The 18,543-nt window shown below is 39.1% G+C and overlaps 2 protein-coding genes across 4 annotated transcripts in view; one reads left to right on the forward strand and one right to left on the reverse strand.

Annotated features, from left to right (window-relative positions):
- Positions 1-6,263: 6,263 nt before the first annotated feature.
- On the reverse strand, positions 6,264-15,226 carry cbx6a (chromobox homolog 6a). The gene is made up of 5 exons (XM_030162767.1): positions 14,965-15,226; positions 11,990-12,033; positions 11,750-11,815; positions 11,143-11,209; positions 6,264-10,416 (listed from the first exon to the last, which is right to left on the reverse strand). Exons 1-5 carry the CDS (start codon positions 15,031-15,033, stop codon positions 9,124-9,126), a joined length of 1,539 nt encoding a protein of 512 aa, XP_030018627.1. The 5' UTR covers positions 15,034-15,226; the 3' UTR covers positions 6,264-9,123.
- Positions 15,227-18,161: 2,935 nt separating this feature from the next.
- pla2g6 (phospholipase A2, group VI (cytosolic, calcium-independent)) overlaps positions 18,162-18,543 on the forward strand; it is a 29,217-nt gene continuing 28,835 nt past the window's right edge. For 2 of the 3 annotated variants that reach the window (XM_030160637.1, XM_030160760.1), the window contains exon 1: positions 18,162-18,214. The gene's annotated coding sequence lies outside the window, so the exon portion shown is untranslated. The other variant, XM_030160678.1, reaches the window with a different exon arrangement.

The following is an 18,543-nucleotide window of genomic DNA, read 5'->3' on the forward strand; positions in this document are numbered from 1 at the left end:
GACCAAAGTGCTGAACAACTTCATAACAATATGTGCAGACAGTACAATTACACACGTACATAAAAAAAAACCCCACACTATAAGTGCAAATGCAGCACATACCACTAGATTATTGCACCTGCGTTAACAACATATGAATTAAATTATGATTAGACTAAAAACAACTGAGCTAAAACAGTCACAACGCACACAAAATCCATAGCCCAAAAGTTGTTTTTTTTTTACTATAAGTTACATTTTGTAATGCTAAATAAATCCAGAAAAGGCTAAATTGAGTAATAGTTCTATGTTAAAGGTTCAATGGTGTGTGTGTGTGTGTGTTTGTGTTTTAATGCCATTATTTTGTGTTTTATTCTTTTCATTTTGACAGTTTCCACCTAAATGGATGAGACAGTGACACACAGAAAAGATGATCCACTGATGCATATATAGGTTTGTATCACCAAGAAGGAGGAGGCAGAGAAGATGAAGAAGGAGAAGGAGGAGGAGGCAGAGAAGATGAAGAAGGAGAAGGAGGAGGAGGAGGAGAAGGAGGAGGAGGAGGCAGAGAAGATGAAGAAGGAGAAGGAGGAGGAGGAGGAGAAGGAGGAGGAGGAGGCAGAGAAGATGAAGAAGGAGAAGGAGGAGAAGGAGGAGGAGGAGGCAGAGAAGATGAAGAAGGAGGAGGAGGAGGAGGAGGAGGAGGAGGCAGAGAAGATGAAGGAGAAGGAGGAGGAGGAGGAGAAGATGAAGAAGGAGAAGGAGGAGGACAAGAAGATGGAGAAGGAGTAGATGAAGCAGGAGAAGGAGGAGGAGAAGGAGGAGGAGGAGGAGAAGATGAAGAAGAAGGAGGATGAGAAGATGGAGAAGGAGTAGATGAAGCAGGAGAAGGAGGAGGAGAAGGAGGAGGAAGAGAAGATGGAGAAGGAGAAGATGAAGAATGAGAAGGAGGAGGAAGAGGAGGAGAACATGAAGAAGGAGGAGGAGGAGAAGATAAAGACGGAGAAGGAGGAGGGGGAGGAAGAAAAGATGGAGGAGAAGAGAAAGAAGAGGAAGAAGAGGAAGAGGAAGAAGAGGAAGATGACAATTGATGCAGTCTCAATATTCAGTTAAAAATGTTAAAAAAAAAAAAAAAGCACACTAAAGAGGATAAAACATTATTTATATATGATTAAATACATGGTGTATTTGAAGTTCACCCCAGTATCCAATGCGGTCGTCATGACAACTTGCTTTTGGGGGGGGGGGGGGGGGGTTTGCTATGACCTGAAGGTTTCTCCTGCTCATACACATGTTGTGATATTGCACAAGTTTATGAAAAATACAATAAATACAATAACAATAAATACAATAAGTATGAGCTGTAATAAAAGCTAAATATATATATATATATAACTTTATCTGCAGTTGGACATGGGCATTAAATTTGTTTAAAGTGGCATTAAAAAGGGCATTAGAAAGCATTACATTAGATTTGCTGATACCTGCAGAAACCCTGTTTGAGTTCAATAACCTGTTCCAGCTGAAACATGATGAACCACTGCAGTAGTTACCTAGGGAAGGATCGGAACTATTTGTTTAGTTAAATCCAGGCAGTTCCTTTTTTTTTGTCCACGCTGTTTATTTAACTAAGTGATGCAGTAAGTAGCCTCTTATGTGTTTAACGTCAAAAAGATCGGACAATGCCCGGACTGATCAGGATCATCAGGCTTACGACAGAATGGTTCACACATGGATTCACTTCCATAAAGTACAGCCTCTTTCCTTCTTTCTTTCTTTCTTTCTTTCTTTCTTTCTTTCTTTCTTTCTTTCTTTCTTTCTTTCTTTCTTTCTTTCTTTCTTTCAAACATGCAAAGAAACAAAATAAAACAAAAGAAGCAAATGAAGACAAAAACAAAATAACATTTAAATGAACAGAATCTATCTTCAGGCACATACAAGTCTGAATATTGCATGGTCGAAAAGGAGTAGGAAGACGTATAAACTTATTTAATCCTACCCCTCAGTGCTTTTACACCTTTATCACTAACTTAATACAAGAATCAAACAATAACAATTTCCTAATTTTAGCATCGAACCACAACAAATACATAATGCAGTAACTGAATTATACCCAATAATATGATCATGTTAGTACAGTCATACAGACTCAACAATTCAAAAATTTTCTTCAGTAATTACAGCATATTTATCAATACAACATCCATAAACAAACAGCCCTCACTGTCATTATTAAATACTATACCTCTCAAGAATCAATTCTTTATCTTTTTTTAAACTGAATTATGTTTAATATTTGTTTCATCTCCACACACACAATTTGTTCAATTTTACTCCACAGATGGTAATACAGAAACTTTTTAACGTAGTGCGTACTTTATGAATTCTTAAATTTTCCCCATAAATCATAGACTCCCTCTCTTTTACAAAACATTTCTTGGATATTGCCCGACAGCCAGATATTCTTTGCTTTATACATTATTTAAATAGTTATGAACTCCACAAGGTTAATGAGTTTTAAAGTTTTAGATTGTAAAAATAATGGATTTGTGTTCAGAAAAACCTACATTCTACTACTCTTCAACTCTAATTTGGCATGTGATGAAGACTTGATGCAGCGGTCTGATTCTCCATCATCAATAATCAAAAATGAACGCAACTATGGATGGAACAAATATTATGAACCTTATTGTGAGACTACATAAGCATTATGTGGTAAAAAAAGATGTGACAGTGAAAGTCTCCTGTAATAAAACTAAAGGTGGTGCCGTCAAATATTGCATGTGCGACTTTTTTTTTTTGGCCGGGCAGTGTATGTAATAAAAAACAGACTTGCTGTACTGGTACCTGTAGCCCCAGACCCTCCCTGATCCTGTTAACTGGCAAAACCAGCAAAACCAGAAAATACTGCTAAAAAAAAAAAAAAAAAAAAAAAAAAAAAAAAAAGCAAAGAGAGCAAATGGCATTTTAAAGAGCTTTTAATTAAAAGCCTTGAACAAGAAACACACAAAAAGCAACAACAGTAACAGGTAACATTACACTGAATACATAATCTGTACAATAAGGGTTTGCAAAACATGCTTCAGAAGTTCAGATACATTACACTCATCATTATCTTCACCCTCCTCGTCATTACCATGAATACAATGTACATAATTCATATTAGCAATAAACCAGACAAAACTGCAGTCAATATAATCATCAGTCAAGAGTTTGCCGTCTGATCAAACCCATATTGGACTATTGAAAATGGCATTCAAATAAAGAGCATCACATTAATATTATGCATATTTTAAAAAACAAACAAACAAACAAAGTATTAAAATACAGTACAAAGGGAAAAAACAAGGCTTAAAAAGCACAATTTTCAATTATTTAAGCATCTTTATCCATACATTTAACAAAGATCCTTCCTTTTTTCCAATTTGTGCCAAATCTAGCACTTAAAATTACATCACACATATAAAACAAGTCAAAAAAACAAGGAAAAAGAAAGCTTAGAAAAAGCAAAACAAATTAAATCAAGAGCCCTATTTGGTTGAAAGATAGGCCACTAAGTTGAGTTGTGCTACCCCATATTGGAAAGAAAAAGAAGAAAAAAAACATTGCTGAAAAAACATTGCTATCAATGGTTGGAAACATCACGTAGCAGCCTAATACCTTACACATCTACCAACTGCAAGAGTCACTTCTATCCACCACTTTAAGATATTAAAGATATAGTACATGAAATAATCAATTCCAAATTACGATAGATCCATTTGGAGAAGAAAATAATCATTTAGTCGTCTTTTTTTTTTCCTTTTTTTAAATAAAATATACCAGTCTGTAAGTTTATTTAGTCATATAAGGATTTCCGTACTGCACCAGAAGTTCAATTTGAATTATACACCGGTTTTCTTCATTTAATGGATGTGTCATTTTGGAATAAATCCTTCCATGTGTAACCTATGAGAGTATTGAAACAGTACTGACAACAACTAGAACCATCCAGTACATAACAGGAAATAAGGCGACATCCCCCTCGTCTGGTTTAATGAGACATGGACTACACTGTGCACTTCTCAAGGACGACAAAAAAAAAACAAACAAAAAACGATCCAAACTGTTATTCTGTGATAATATTCGATTTATCCTCGCCGTGCTGCAGCTGTGGCAGATAAGTTCACCTTCAGTGCGAGAGGAGCTGAGCGTAGACAAAGTAGGTGTCGCCTCGTGTGCATCTGTGGGTGAACGGAGCAGCTATAAGGCAACACATGCGGATGTTTTCTTGAAATACTGTAACACACAGGAACAGCAGAGTAAGAGGCAAGGTCTGGGATTAAAAGTCCAGAAAGGGCAGGCAACACCGGAACAAAGTCTGGAGTCTGAAGGTGTAAAGGGCCGCGTTTCTGTTCAACGCACCGTAACATTTCAGACGTCTTTGTTGGAAACTTGAACTGCATGAGCTCGGCAGACGTTCAGAGTCAGCAACAAACGGGTAATAGACACAACATGAAACTAAGCAAGTTGAAAAACACTGCCTCTGGGATGATGAAACTAGAGGACAGAGTTCACACACAGACAAAAAAAAAAAAAAAAAAAAAAAAAAAAAAAAGAACCGTGCCAATATCCTTTCATTTTTGTTTATGAGGCAACTGGTCCGAAGTCAGCAGCCAGAGCCAGAGCAGGACTGGAAAGCAGCTAATTGGCCCGTTGGGAAAGCATGAGTAACCAAGACGGCTGGAAGATTTAACATTTGGCTGAGCATTATCTGCCACTACACTGGAGAAAAAAAAAAAAAAAAAAAAAAATCAAAATTTAACCAAGTGTATTTTTCTCATTTCTAGTCAAAATATCTCTTCACACTTAAAGACATAATCACCTAAAGAGGAACTTTTCAGTGAGATACAAGAACTTATTTTTAGACAATTGATCTTGAAAATCTCATTTCAAGAAATCTTACCAAAGTAATTTTCACTTGTTCCATTGGCAGAGGTTATGCTTTCATCGAGGTTTGTCTGTCTGTTAGCAAGATTACTCAAAAAGTTATGGACAGATTTGGATGAAATTTTCAGGAAATGTTAATACTGGCACAAGGAACAAATGCTTACATTTTGGTGGTGATTTTTTGGGAGGGGGGGGGTGATCTGCCTTGGCGAAGGTCTGCGCTCTCCAAGTGCTTTTCTAATTTATGCTTAATTACCTCTGCCAAGGAGGTTGTTTTTGCCAGGGTTTGTTTGTTTGTTAGTTAGCAACATAACTGAAAAAGTTATGGACGGATTTGGATGAAATTTTCAGGAAATGTTGATACTGGCACAAAGAGCAAATGATTTTTTCTTTTTGTGTGTGTGTGTGTGGGGGGGGGACGACAACGACACACTGATCTGCCTTGGCGAAGGTCTGCGCTCAAGTCAACCAAAAAAAAAAAAAAAAAAATCTTCCAGCGGAACAGGTGAAAATTATCCTCGTATGACTTCTCCAAATAAGATTTTTAAGATCTATTGTCTAAAAATAAGTTCTTATATCTTACTGAAAAGTTACTCTTTAGGTGATCATGTCTTAGATATTTTGACTAGAAATGAGAAAAATAGACTTGGTAAGATTTTGACGTTTTTTCCAGTGTAAGATGCAATTAAGAGTTGGAGGTGTCAGAAACCAAGACCGGACCAGATACAAAGCGACGGCATTACATTCTGCAATTCTACTCAAGCAAAAAAAAAACAAAAAAAAGAAAGAGTAACAAGTACTCGTCACCACATGCCCCGTCCCATAAATCTCTCACAAAGTTTAAAAGTCCCTGGGAACGGGTTAACTAAATTAGGCAGCATTTGTACCTAATTACGTATCTGAAACTAACAGCCTTTCCAAGTCAAGGATACATCCATGTAAGCTGAATCCTTCCTACGCATTGACACTGACAGTACTACAGTCAATTTTGACACTAATAAATACATTTACTAGAACAATAAAATACATTATACTTTGCATTTGCACCAGCCAACTGGATAGCTCTGTCATTTTTAAAAGGCTTTTGCGCGGGATGGTGTTTGCCAAGGATACACAGGAACGTCTTTGAACATTCACAGAGCAAAGAACGTAGTCCTTGGAAGGTTTCCAGACACTGGATCAGTCGAAATGTAAAGTTGTGGAATCATGGAAGTGGAAGCGCCTTAAAGCTGCAAGAGCTGGAATCAGGCGGAAAACATCAGAGGTCAAAAATACGTGCCTTCCCTTCGGCAGTACTCTACTCCCTCAACGAATCAAGACTGATGATGTGATGTTTCGAGGGAAGATGTTTTTCTGTAGAGCGGTAAGATCTCGTCCTGGTCACGTCTGACAGAATCTGATCAGTGATTGGCAATTACAGCTGTCAATCACAATCCTTTCTACCTGTGATTAGACAAAATCAGAGAGTCATGGGTTATATTTTCTTCAGCCTGAAAACAGAAGTCTGGAATAAATGCTAAAATCTTCTCAGACCACTTCAACTGCAATACGCTTAAAATATAATTATGGATCGTTCCCCTAATTTACTTTAAAATACTATCAAACACTGCAGCTTTAAGGATCCTCCCTCGACTTTGAGAAACATCTACAATCTTTCTAAAGGTGCTGAATATGTCCAGATAATATTAGATGCCATCACTAGTTATGCTACTATTCTTTATGTGCCTATAAATGTTTACATCAGTTTTTTTCGATAATCATTGCAGTACTTATCCTCTGCTGTATTCCCTTTTGGTCCTATATCAGCTACAGATTACGCCATGATGATTTGAGCTTAAAAATGTTATTATTGTTAGATGTAGCTGATATCTCCTCCAGACAGACACAGCTTCTTCTCCAAAAATGTCAAATTACAAATGAATCAAATTGTTAAGGAAGTTTTACATTAAGTCCTATGACTGCTGTTAAGTGAGTCATTGTGGTTTTGACTAGTTTTGAGATAGAACTGAGCCCTGTTTGGCTGAGACAAGATAAAACAGAATAATAATAATAAAAAAAAAAAAACAAGCTGGAACCTTCAAAAAGCGGTGCTGACATCAGTTCGATACCAAGACTAATCTTGACAACTAGACATGAATAGAAACTGGAGATGTTTTGTGCTTCAGGCTGTTACATCAATCTGGCTTCAAGTCAAACACAGATGTTTTCCTCTTTATGTTCTGAGACTGATGCATCAACACAGTGAAGAATGTACAAGGTCAAAGGTCAGCGTATGAAGGCTGGTCACAGAGACTCCAGCACAAAGATGACGCCACAACAGGAGCCTGAAATGAAGCGTTCAGGTCCAGAGACGGTTCTACTCTTATTCTTTGTGCAGCTGTTTCTGAATTGAAGTTACCGCAAAGAATTGTCTACGAAATGACAAAAGCAGATTTGCTGTGATAGCAACGTGCAGAGAAGAAATAAGAGGACTTGTTAATGCGTTCACATTCAGGCTGCAAATGTGATTATAATTTAGCATTTTATACATGAAGAATCTGATGTTTTTCAGACTATGTGTGGTGTTAGGTGGAAAAAAAAAAAAAACAAAGCTGAGAAAGTCACAGTAGGCAAGAGTTTTTCTAAATATTCCTTCACTATCTTATATTAGGAGAAAATTACCCATTTAGAGCATCTCTCCTATTAAGAGAGAAAATGATCTGAATGAAAAAAAGCTAAATGACCTTTGTCCTCCAGTTCCTGATGGATGGTTTTCACTGCAACTACCATTTAGGAATAAACTTAGAAAGCACAGTTCACTTAAAATCTAATAGAACAAAGCAGGTGTACAACTTGTCAGTATAGTACAAACTAAAGCTGCCTTATACATGTCCCCGTAGGCATCAAACGCCAACACGCTACTGTATTTTTCTGCATTTGGTTACTGGCTGAAGGTCATTTCATAGTCTGAACTGTAAGCCAGAAAATCGAACTCGAAGACCTCGGCAAGTTTTATGGTGCAAATCTGAATCTAGTAAACAGAAAAATGTACGACTAACTGCAGGCCAGTTTAGAGTCTTGGTGGACTTGACAGAGCAGAGGAAAAGTGGTGGGTTCGTGAGAAAACAAGGCAAGCAGGGAAAGACGGCAAAGACAGCAATAACTTAGTCTGTTTATGTATAATCTTTTGCAGCTTTTAAGGTTGTGCGTGCATATATATACTTACTCATACTGTATGTATATGCATGTGCATTCAAGAGAGCAAGAGGAAAAGGCCTTGAAAAATTGATGAACTACATAGAACAGGTTGTTTTTCGATGCAGTCAAGTGCATTGCATTTACCTCGCTGAATTGATGCAATAAATGAGAGAGCAACCATGTTAAGTGCAAAAACACATCACCTCATTTATCATTACCAAGCTGGACTTCCAATGGAGTTGGGGGGAGGGGGGGGCAGGATATTGGCGTAACACCAGAAGGATGTCGATACCAGCCTTCATAGCAGGGCCTGGATCAAAACCATATATCTGTTTCCTTCACATGGATATATAAGTGTGCTTGTTCAAAACGAATCCCACACACAAGATAGGTGAGAGTTCCACTTTCAGGACAATCTGGGTAAGATCAGAGGCTGTGTTCAGACTGCACGCAAATCAGATTAGTTTCTCAAATCAGATCTTTTGAGCCAGACTATTGATGTCTGTGAAGGATGAGGTGAGTTTCGTCACTGACTAAGTAGCTACACTGATGATGCAGTTTCCTTGCATTTTTCTAGCCTCGGATGTTAGGTGCGCTTGCCGTCCAGACTTTCCAAAATCAGTCTGCATACATTCTAGACATGCGAGACAAGAAATGTGAGCCGGCAGTCGGAACACGGCCCTTCAAGCTAAAGTCTGCATGTCTGATGCAAGTGAAGGGAAACAAATAGCATTTTGATCCACCCTGCTTTAAAGAGTCAGTGCTGTGCAAGTGGACAAGATATGGCAATTTAAGTGACAAGGTGGCATATTAGCTGCCCCTTTTCAAATGTATACACTTCTTTTAAAAAAAATATGTTCTTTTCTTACTCTTCAATGGCTGGGCGGTGTTTGGTTACATTACATTTCATTAAGTATTACACAAGTATGGACAGACCTTTGATAAAAAGGGAGGAGGGGATTTAAGTGGCAACACTGGCATGAGATCTTTTTTTTTTTTTTATCATCAATGGCAACGGGTTTCCTAACATCTGGTCTCCTATGGCTTGGGTGGGGAGGGGTCATCAGGGGTGGAGCTAGGGGGAGGGGACGAGGTGTTTTCAAGGCTTGCAGAGGGTGAGGCAGGGCAGGATGCGGGGGAAGGGAACTCTTTTATAGTGACTGTGACGAGGTTGGTGGTCACATCGGTGACTACCACGTCTTTGCAGCTTGGAGCCATTTCAGGGTGCCAGTCGGGGTCTCCCTCGGCCGGCACCCGTTTTGGTTCGACAGGGGTGGCACTCTGGTCCCCAGGGGTGGCAGAGGGATTAGTGGTGGCTGTGGGTGGCTGGCGTTTAGCCTGGCGTTGGCGTGCGCTTGTTTGGCCTCCCTCAGGAGGTGCAGAGCGATCCGCGCCCCCTTCCTCTTCATCTTCCACAGAGGAAGCTGAGGGCGAGGAGGGTAGGAAGGAGGAGGTTGTTGCATCTGAGGACAGGACGGGAGCAGGAGGTTTGGTGCTCTGGACTTTCTTCGGCTCAGTTTGAGATTTGTTGGATTTTGGACCCTCACTGGAAGGTGGTCCAGGTGTAGGAGCTCCTGGTGCTGACTGGGACTGTGAGGCAACTGGAGCAGTGGTTGGAGACTTCCCTTCAGAACCACTGGAGCTGGAAGGAGATGGAGGGGTCTGGTACTGGGACGATGTGGAGTGGGTGTCCCTGGGACCTGTAGCAGAGCAGGAGCCAGGGTGGGAGGGGAAGGTCACCGGACCTCCACACTGCAGCCCAAATGGCTTCCCATACATGGGGAACCCGAGCATCTTTAGAGGAGGCTGGAAAGGTCTGTAAGGGGCCTCACCCTTCTTCCCAATGATACGATTGCGAGACGGGATGTTTTGGCGTCCTTGTGCCGTATTCCTGCTGCTCGAGGTCGTGCCTCCTCTTCCGGGCTTGTCAATGACCTTTAGGTTGAGGATGATTCGGCCTCTCTTCACCTCCCGGGGTTTGACTCTGCGGTTCAGGATGCGGACGGTCTCAGAAAAGGGGGACACGTGGAGGCGGGAGGGGAACCCACCGGGGTTGGTGAAGGTGGGCGCCATTGGGTCTGAGCGTGGCAGGGGGCGCCTGGACATACGGTGGCAGCGATGTATATCTTTCTTCAGTTTGTGAGTGGCTGCGAGGGAGTTGAGTTTAGGAGTGGGGGCCACAGATGATGATGAGGACGATGAAGATGCTAATTGACGCGGAGAGGCAGAAGAAGAGGGAGCTGCTCGCATGGAGCTGGACGAAGAGGTGCGAGATGTAGTTTGGCGAGAGTTTGTAGCTCGGCTGCTCGTCTCTCCTTTCTGAGACCGGGCCTGAGGTAAAGAACAATCAAGAAAAATTAACAGTGAACGTGATCTTAGAAATGATTATGCAGATACCTGCATTCACTGTCATATCCTGTTCATCACTACATACCCCATACTATGATCAGAACGGTTTATACTGAAGCTGCTGTATCTCTTGTCTCTGTTAACACGGTTTAACAGTTATGAGTGAAAGAGGCACCTTGATTACACTGGTATACAACTGTTTTAGACATTATATGCCTCTGAGATTAAATGCGCTAAATCTTACATACTTTAATAAGATGAATTGGAAATCTGACCAAAGGGCTGGTTATCTAATATCTTCAATGTATATGATAAAGTTTTAAAACACATATATTCTGGTTTATGTCCATTTATCCAACAGATTTAGATATATATTCCAGTCTAAAGAACCTGCGAAGTGAACATAATATAATGTACAGACGGTGTTTTGAAGTAGATCTGACACAAACATTCCTTTGGATTAAAATCCATTCTATAATTAATTCTCACCATTTCATATTCTGACCCAAGACTGTATCTGTGAAATTACAGCCAACCAGCATTTGGACTGAATTTTTATTTATTAGTGACTTAAACAAGGCATTTTAGTTGTAGACCAGTATAATGTATCAAACACTTTAATACCGGTTCACAAACTCAATTACTATCCATTAACTTTTCATGTCAAAATGGTATCTGCCAGTGCTGCAAGTTCAAAACAACAATTACCTTCATTGCAAATTTTTTGGGTTTTGGTCCCCGTTTCTTCGGTCCATGCATTTCCCTTTCCCGTTCCCTAAAAGGGGAACAAATGCATTTTCAACAAACAATAACTATCACTGAGACAAGTGAAGAGAAGAGTGTAAGGAAATTAAACTAATCAAAAGGGAGGAGAGTGAAGAAAATGGTGGGCGTCTGAAAGTAGTGCATTCGAGCACAGATAGCACTCAAACCTACATCTGAACAAAGCTGAGTTCTCTGTCTGCACATATCCACTCTTTCCATTTGATGTGTCATTTCCGTTTTGACCATTTTACGGTGTCGTTTCAGTCTCCTGTCCATTTCAGTTTACTGTAAACGTCTACTTTGTGAGCAACAAAGGCTTGGAAGTGATGTAAACAAAGGTATCGGGGACTGAGGGACCTTTACATTCAGACAAAAGTGTTGCAGTGTTAAAGACTCAAACTAGATTTTCACAGGAGTAGACCTGAAGCCAGCCTTTGACATTCAAGTCTGGAAGGAAATAAACCTTAAAGCAGATGATGCTAAGCTCAAAGTTCAGTAACAAAGTACAAAATGACACAAGTACAATCACTCTCATCATTTACAGACATACTTTTGCTCGAAGCCCAGTATCAGCCTGTCATCAAGAATGTTTTCCTCTGGCTCCCAGGTGCTATGTCTGAACAAAGACAGAAAAACTCAGCAAAGAAAACAGCAGGAGTGTCACAAGCAATACACATTTTCACCTTAATAATGGGATGTTAAGCATTACAAAACATAGCTGGACGCTGCACAATAACAACACCAAGGTTTAAACAGTGCCATTATAGTTAATATTTGAAGAAACACTTACTTCATTGCCCAGCCCTTCCATTTTACCAGGTATTCAAGTCTACCCTGAAAGAAAGAAAGGCCAATGATGGGTTACCAAAAACAGCTCCTGTTTCAGACCCTCTGAATCTAAAATGTACCTGCATCAACATCCTTTCTGCAGTAGAGTCTTTGTTGTGTTAATCTGCATTTTACATTTGTGTGGATTGTGCGTGTGCCATTACACAACACCCCAAACTAGCCTAAACAGTGCATGTTCCTAATGCAACGAAGCCCTTTTTTTGTAAGAAACCTGATCAAACCCTGGTATTTCTACACCTCACAAAGAGCAGGTTCATCAATAAGGGACATATTTTCACACACTTTTTACATTCCAATTTGGAGCATCTATGGCTGCAATCAACAGTATTATTATTTTCATTTATTTAACCAGGACAACACATATAAGTATAGTTACAAATCAGGAAACAAGCATATGAACTAATATGAACCAGGACAGCAAGATTTGGTGAAAAAGACATGCTGCAATTGTTCCAATCAACATTGTGATTTTCAGTTGTTTAGATGGTTACCAAAAGCAATGCACAGATTACACACTTAGAAATATCAAGCATACGGAAAAAAACTTGATAAAAATATGCATAAAAATGTTGCAACTTTTATTTTAAATGCTTTACACAGTACCGTTCTCTGCTCTATGTCACTGATTGCAAAATATCACTTTAGAACAGATGTTTTTTCCAGTTCTACGATTGGATCGCCCTAAATCCTCCTAAATCTGGACCTTAAATTTCAGCCTCTTACGATTATATAATAGCACAGGCTGATATTGTGACAAAAAGCAAACACAGTTTGATTAATTGTGTAGACCTCAGACAAATAACTGAACAACAAAGACATGTCACATGTTTTATCTGTCTGACAAAAAAGAAACAAGGACTCTTTGAACTACAAACAAATATAAACATGACTTAGTACTCACAGACCTGTTTTAGTTTAAACCATAGTTTGGTACAATTGTAAAACATGTTGGCGTCATCTAATATTTTTATTTCTATTACCAATGTGTTCTAAATCTGTGAAGGACTGGCCAAATGATTTCCTGCATTATGCTACTTTGCAATTTCCACTCATTGCTGAAAGGCTTGATAGATGGTACTTTTCCTGAATACTACAATGGTGGTACTTCATTGGCTTCTGATATTATTAATATTTTTAAAGCTTGTTTGCATTGTAACATAATGGGTTTAATATGATTAAAGGTCCTAACTCTTTAAGAAATAACCTACATATATATGACTTAATCTAGTTTATCTATTTTAATAGTAAAACATTCAGTTAAACAGTTTGTACAACTAAAAGACAAGAAATTTCAGACACAAAGTGCTATTAATGTATTAAATTTAAGTGATTGTACATTTTGTATTTCACATTTTTTGTTTGAGCTTAGTTTGTTGCGTTCTGTATTCTGGAGTGTTTGGTTGAAATATGTGTTTTCTTTCATTTACCTTAATGATTTTGCTCTTTTTTGTTGTACTCCAGACACTGGACTAGCTTGCTCACCACAGCAGTCACTTTAATGAACAGTTAATTCTCTCTTGATACCCACAATTGCACAAAAAAACTGCACTATAACTAAATAAAGGTTACTACTGTGCCCTTACATGTACATAGTTATTTTGATTACTTTTCTTACGTTGTTTATTACATCTTATATTTATAATTTACTAGAGACAACATCTACTGGCCAAGAATTCTTTGCATTTGTTTATGTACTTGGTGAATAAAGACGATTCTGATTCTCTGTAAAGTTTATCATCAACTGTCATTTAAGCTAAATCTATTGCCTGATACAATCCATATGCAATCACACGTTCACTGTAACTACTCCTACCCACAGGGAAGAGGTACAGGTTCATCCAGGCCTGCACCTCCACATTTAGCAGCACATTTTACCCAAGCGCAATACGGGTACTGAACACAGTGCAGTGACAATACCTCAAAGAAAGATACATATTTAACATATATCCTTAGTGTCCAGCCAGGGTCAAAGTGTAATACATATTTATCATTTATCTCAACTGTTTCTTGGTTGGTTGACATGCTTGTTTCTATTATATATACACACACACACACACACACACACACACACTTTCTTTTCTTTTAAACTGTTTTGCACTACACACCACTAGAGAGTTGAGTCTTTTAATTTCGTTGTACATATGTATAATGACAATAAAGGGATTCTATTCTGTTCTATTCTATTCTACTACAACTACTACAACTACTACTACTATGCTGCTATGTTAAAGGATGCAACTGCAAAGTTTTAGAAGGATATGAAGTCAACTTTGGAGACATGTTGGGCCTCCTGGTTGACTATGGATATCAGCCATTTGAGCTGATGTCCTGCCATCGCATAAGTTTTAGTGATAAGACATATAGGACTGATATGACACAAATAAATTAAAGCCTAACCTGTAGTGTGGATTATAATGTACTTTCTCCAATAGGTGATGGAATGAATACACTTAAATAAACCATATCTGTCACTCCTGCAGAATCCAGTCATATCTCTGCTGCCTTTTAATAATGAGCTCCAAACTCCACCAAAGGCTGTAAAAGCTCTCTGTGATCGTCTAGCTTTAGCTGCCGTTAGCTGCCACAGAAATCCGGCTCCTCCATTTTAACAGCCCCGCTCTCACCCCATCGTCGCGGCTGTTGTTCTTTTGCTTCTCGTCCCTTCTTTGTGTCGCTGTTTTTATTACCCTGCTACTGCCTGAAAATACCAGCCATGACTGATAGCCTTGCTAGTTAGCATTAAGCTAACTGGTGCTAGCAAAGTGAAGGCATCCGCGAGCCCGAAGGCCTCCATAGCACCGCATAGGCAGAAGGGGAGCACGGAGCCTATAGACCGGAGGAGTGCCGTTCCGTGCGGACCGGGGCCAACATCCGCACAGAGCCAAAACACGCGGGACGGAGGCGGCTCTTACTCACCTTTCGGACTCGGCGTTTCAGTATGGCTTCCGCGGCGAAAACGCGATCTCCCGCCGCCGAGAGCTCCATCTTTCGTGTCCCTGACTAGGCTACCTGTCTGTGTTTGTGTCTCCGGCGTCTGCTCTGCTCAGGCCGAATGCAGCCAGACACACATACAAATACACACGGACACACACCAGCACGGCGGCCGAACCAGCCTGCTATCTGTCACGTGGCCGAGGTCAGCCCCCACTGTCGCCCTGGCAACGCTGAAGACACTCAGGAGGATGCGAAGAACCGCGCGCTGCCTCTGCCCTTCATCATCATCACCGTCTGATGCCAGGGTCCGCCCACATCTGCAGCAACACATCACACAGCCGCAGTTACAAATGAACGCTTCACATCAATCAATCAATCAATCAATCAATCAATCAATCAATCACCCTTCATGAAAAAAGCACAACAGCCTAAATTGACCAATGTGCTTCACTGCATTAAAAACAAAATAAATCACTACTACTAAGAATACCACTACTACTAATAATAATTAAAATAACAATAACGATACAACAACAATAATATAATAATAATAATAATAATAATAATAATAATAATAATAATAATAATAATAATAATAATGACATATTTTTACTCAAAAAGTCACTTTTTCTTCAGTTTTCTCTGTTTTGATGTAACAACCTTTGCATTTACTCTGAGCTTTCATCCCCACACTGTACAAACTGAGGGTGCAACTTATATATAAAAATATAAATAAATGGCTCGGGTCCTCTACCAGAGGTCTGAGAGCCTCAAATCTGGGCCATACACACCTGGTTCTGCTGTTGAGGGGTTGACCAAAGTCTCTAAATGCAGAATGACAGTAGCTTCCTCAGGTTCATGCTACTTTCTGTTTCCTGGTTTGAATTTCCTAGAACAGTACAAACACAAAAATGTACAATTTGCAGTTAGGTCTAAATGTGAAAGGTAAGGCTAAATGAACCTACATCCCACACACCTCAGATACTCAGAGCATATTTGCCCTTACTATTTCAAACCACTGCTCACCACCATCTACACCACCATACGGTTATAAAAATAACTGAAATGAGTTTTAAAAATAGATGTAAAATATAGTCTCACCTTCCACCATAATTTTAAGTCTCATGAATGTCATTCACACACATTTATGTGTGAAAGGGGTGTATTACTGAGATGAGGAATTTGCAAAATATTTGAAGAATACAGCATCTTTAAGGGGCATTGACCCATTGGTCAGGGTAAGGGTTAGGGTTAAGCCTAACTCTAACCCATGTATGTGAAGTCCACTGTGGTGAGATAATGGAAACAAATGTAAACTGGAGGCATATGCTTTTGACTTCTTCTTTTAGATGACACACCTGAGGTGTGTTACGGATGTGTTGCAATTTGACTGTATAACGTATTATTTATTGTCGCCAACAGGATATGTAGTTTGTCACTCTGACTTCCAGCTGTTGGCTGATTATTGTGCATTTATTCACAAAGTTTTTCTGAACACTGGAGTGAATTAAATTGGAGACATTTATTGTAAATAACTTGTCTTTTTCTTGTTTTGTCAAATTGAATGATGTAGACAGTAGAGTGGATGCACTAATGAATTATTTTGCACCAGTACTAATACTGTTTAGTATGATAGAAACATTTTGTCAAATGCATTTCACTCAAAATGTCAGGATGTCCTTCTACATCCACATGTATTTTTAACTCACAAGACAACATTCTTTTCTGGTTCTTTTCACCCATAGTCATCTATGTTCGGTATTACTGGCTCAGTAGGTGGTGCTGAGTTCAAGGTTAAGGTCAAAGTTCAAAGCTCAGTCATATCCTTCTGAGACACAGCAAATTAAAAGCTTTGGCTGTTTTTTTTTTTTTTTTTTTTACAATAAATGGCTGCCTTGATTGGAGACAGCATCTCACACACACACACACACACACACACACACACACACACACACACACACACACACACACACACACATATATTCCACGTTCCATAATTTCTTATTTATAGTTAGATATTTGTAACTTCACCTGAGAGCCCAGATACTATTTCATTGAATTAAGATTTGATTTTGTTCACAGAGACAGTATGAGGAAAAGGAAAGGGCAGACTGACATCAGACACTTTTGGGTGCTTAAGGAGTAAGTAGGAAATAGTAGCACTAAGATCTACTGACAATTACAGTATAAATGTGTCACTGCAGTTACATTGCATTCTGCAGGCAGCAGGGAGACGACAGGAGAATAGCAGAGTGCAGGACGCTGAGTCAGGAGGTTACCCCCCCAATTATGGAGGGGTAATTCGCACTCTGATACAGGGTATATGTCGTATGACTTCATGTGTTTCCACAGCATGTCGCACCACCAACTGCTTTAGCTCACACTTTTAAGAGTAGAAATTCAATGCTGTTTTCTTATGCTGTCCCAAATGACTCAATATCCCAGCATACATGCTGTCACCCCTACATATTAGGTTCTCTCTCTCTCATTTTTGAAAATCTCTGAATGACTGAAAGAATGTATCTAATGTGAAATGCTTTGGTTAATTGTATGTTAACACAGTTTTAGTACTTGTGTATGTTTAGGCATTTGTAATTTTTTTTTTTATCTTTTGTGAAAAATATTGTATTTATGTAACCTTACTTTATTTTCTAGAGCAACATTTTTTGTTCATAGACTGCAAATGAAAAGAACTCACTTGTCTAATTCTGATTCATTTACAGAAATTAGATTAGACTAGACTAGATTTCATTTATTGTCACTGTATAAAAAATAAAATGAAATCCAGGGTAAGATGAAGTACTTCTAATTAAGTACATAAAACAGAATAAAAAGTAAAGATGCATAAAAATGCACACTACACAACCATGCACCCTCAATTATGACCTTATTGCACATTATTGCATGTGTTCAAGGTAATTATTATTCAGTGTTGCGTAGACTTGTGGTCAATGGTGTAATAGCTTTGGAATGAAAACAGTGAATTCTTAAACAGCAATAAATAAATAAAGCTGCTGAATTTGCAGTAGTATTTCAAAGGTTATTCTCTACACCACTTGTGTTTTGTGTTGTTTTGTTTGGTGTTTTGAAGCGAACAACCTTAAGCCCGCCTTTTTACCTAGCAATGTTAAATTCTCGGGCTCTGATTGGATGAATCAAGAGTTGTAGCAAGGTTGTGTGTCAGCGCATGGCTCTTGATGTAGCTGTCAGAAGTCAGGAGGAGAGCTAGCAGGTAAGAGCACAATGTCGGTTAATGCGATTAGCTTCACCCAGTAGAAAGCTAACTGTACCAAATGCTGAAAGTGGTTCGGATATTAGTCCATTAGTAAACTTACTCATAGGATGTTGTGCTGACAGTGTGCTGTAGCTTTTAGCATCGGTTTTATGACGAATTGATTCGTGTCAAGTAGAAACTCGTGAGCAGCAGAAACAGAGGAACTTATTCACTATTTGACTGAAGACTAGCTGACTGTTAATCTGTAATTTATTGGAAGGTCTGGTGGAGATATAGGAAAAGACAAACCGAAAAACCAGTCAGATTTGTTAGTTTATAGGTAAGTC

This window comes from Sphaeramia orbicularis, chromosome 1 (genome assembly GCF_902148855.1).
Source record: "Sphaeramia orbicularis chromosome 1, fSphaOr1.1, whole genome shotgun sequence".
Classification (NCBI taxonomy): Eukaryota; Metazoa; Chordata; class Actinopteri; order Kurtiformes; family Apogonidae; genus Sphaeramia; species Sphaeramia orbicularis.

Bases quoted from the DNA above. Each gene is read 5' to 3' on its own strand.
- cbx6a (XM_030162767.1), bottom strand. From the start codon at position 15,033: ATGGAGCTCTCGGCGGCGGGAGATCGCGTTTTCGCCGCGGAAGCCATA. The intron at 11,816-11,989 runs GTAAGTGTTTCT...GTCTTTGTTCAG, and splicing joins TGGAAGGGCTGGGCAATGAA to ACATAGCACCTGGGAGCCAG. The intron at 11,210-11,749 runs GTATGTCTGTAA...TTCCCCTTTTAG, and splicing joins ATACTGGGCTTCGAGCAAAA to GGAACGGGAAAGGGAAATGC.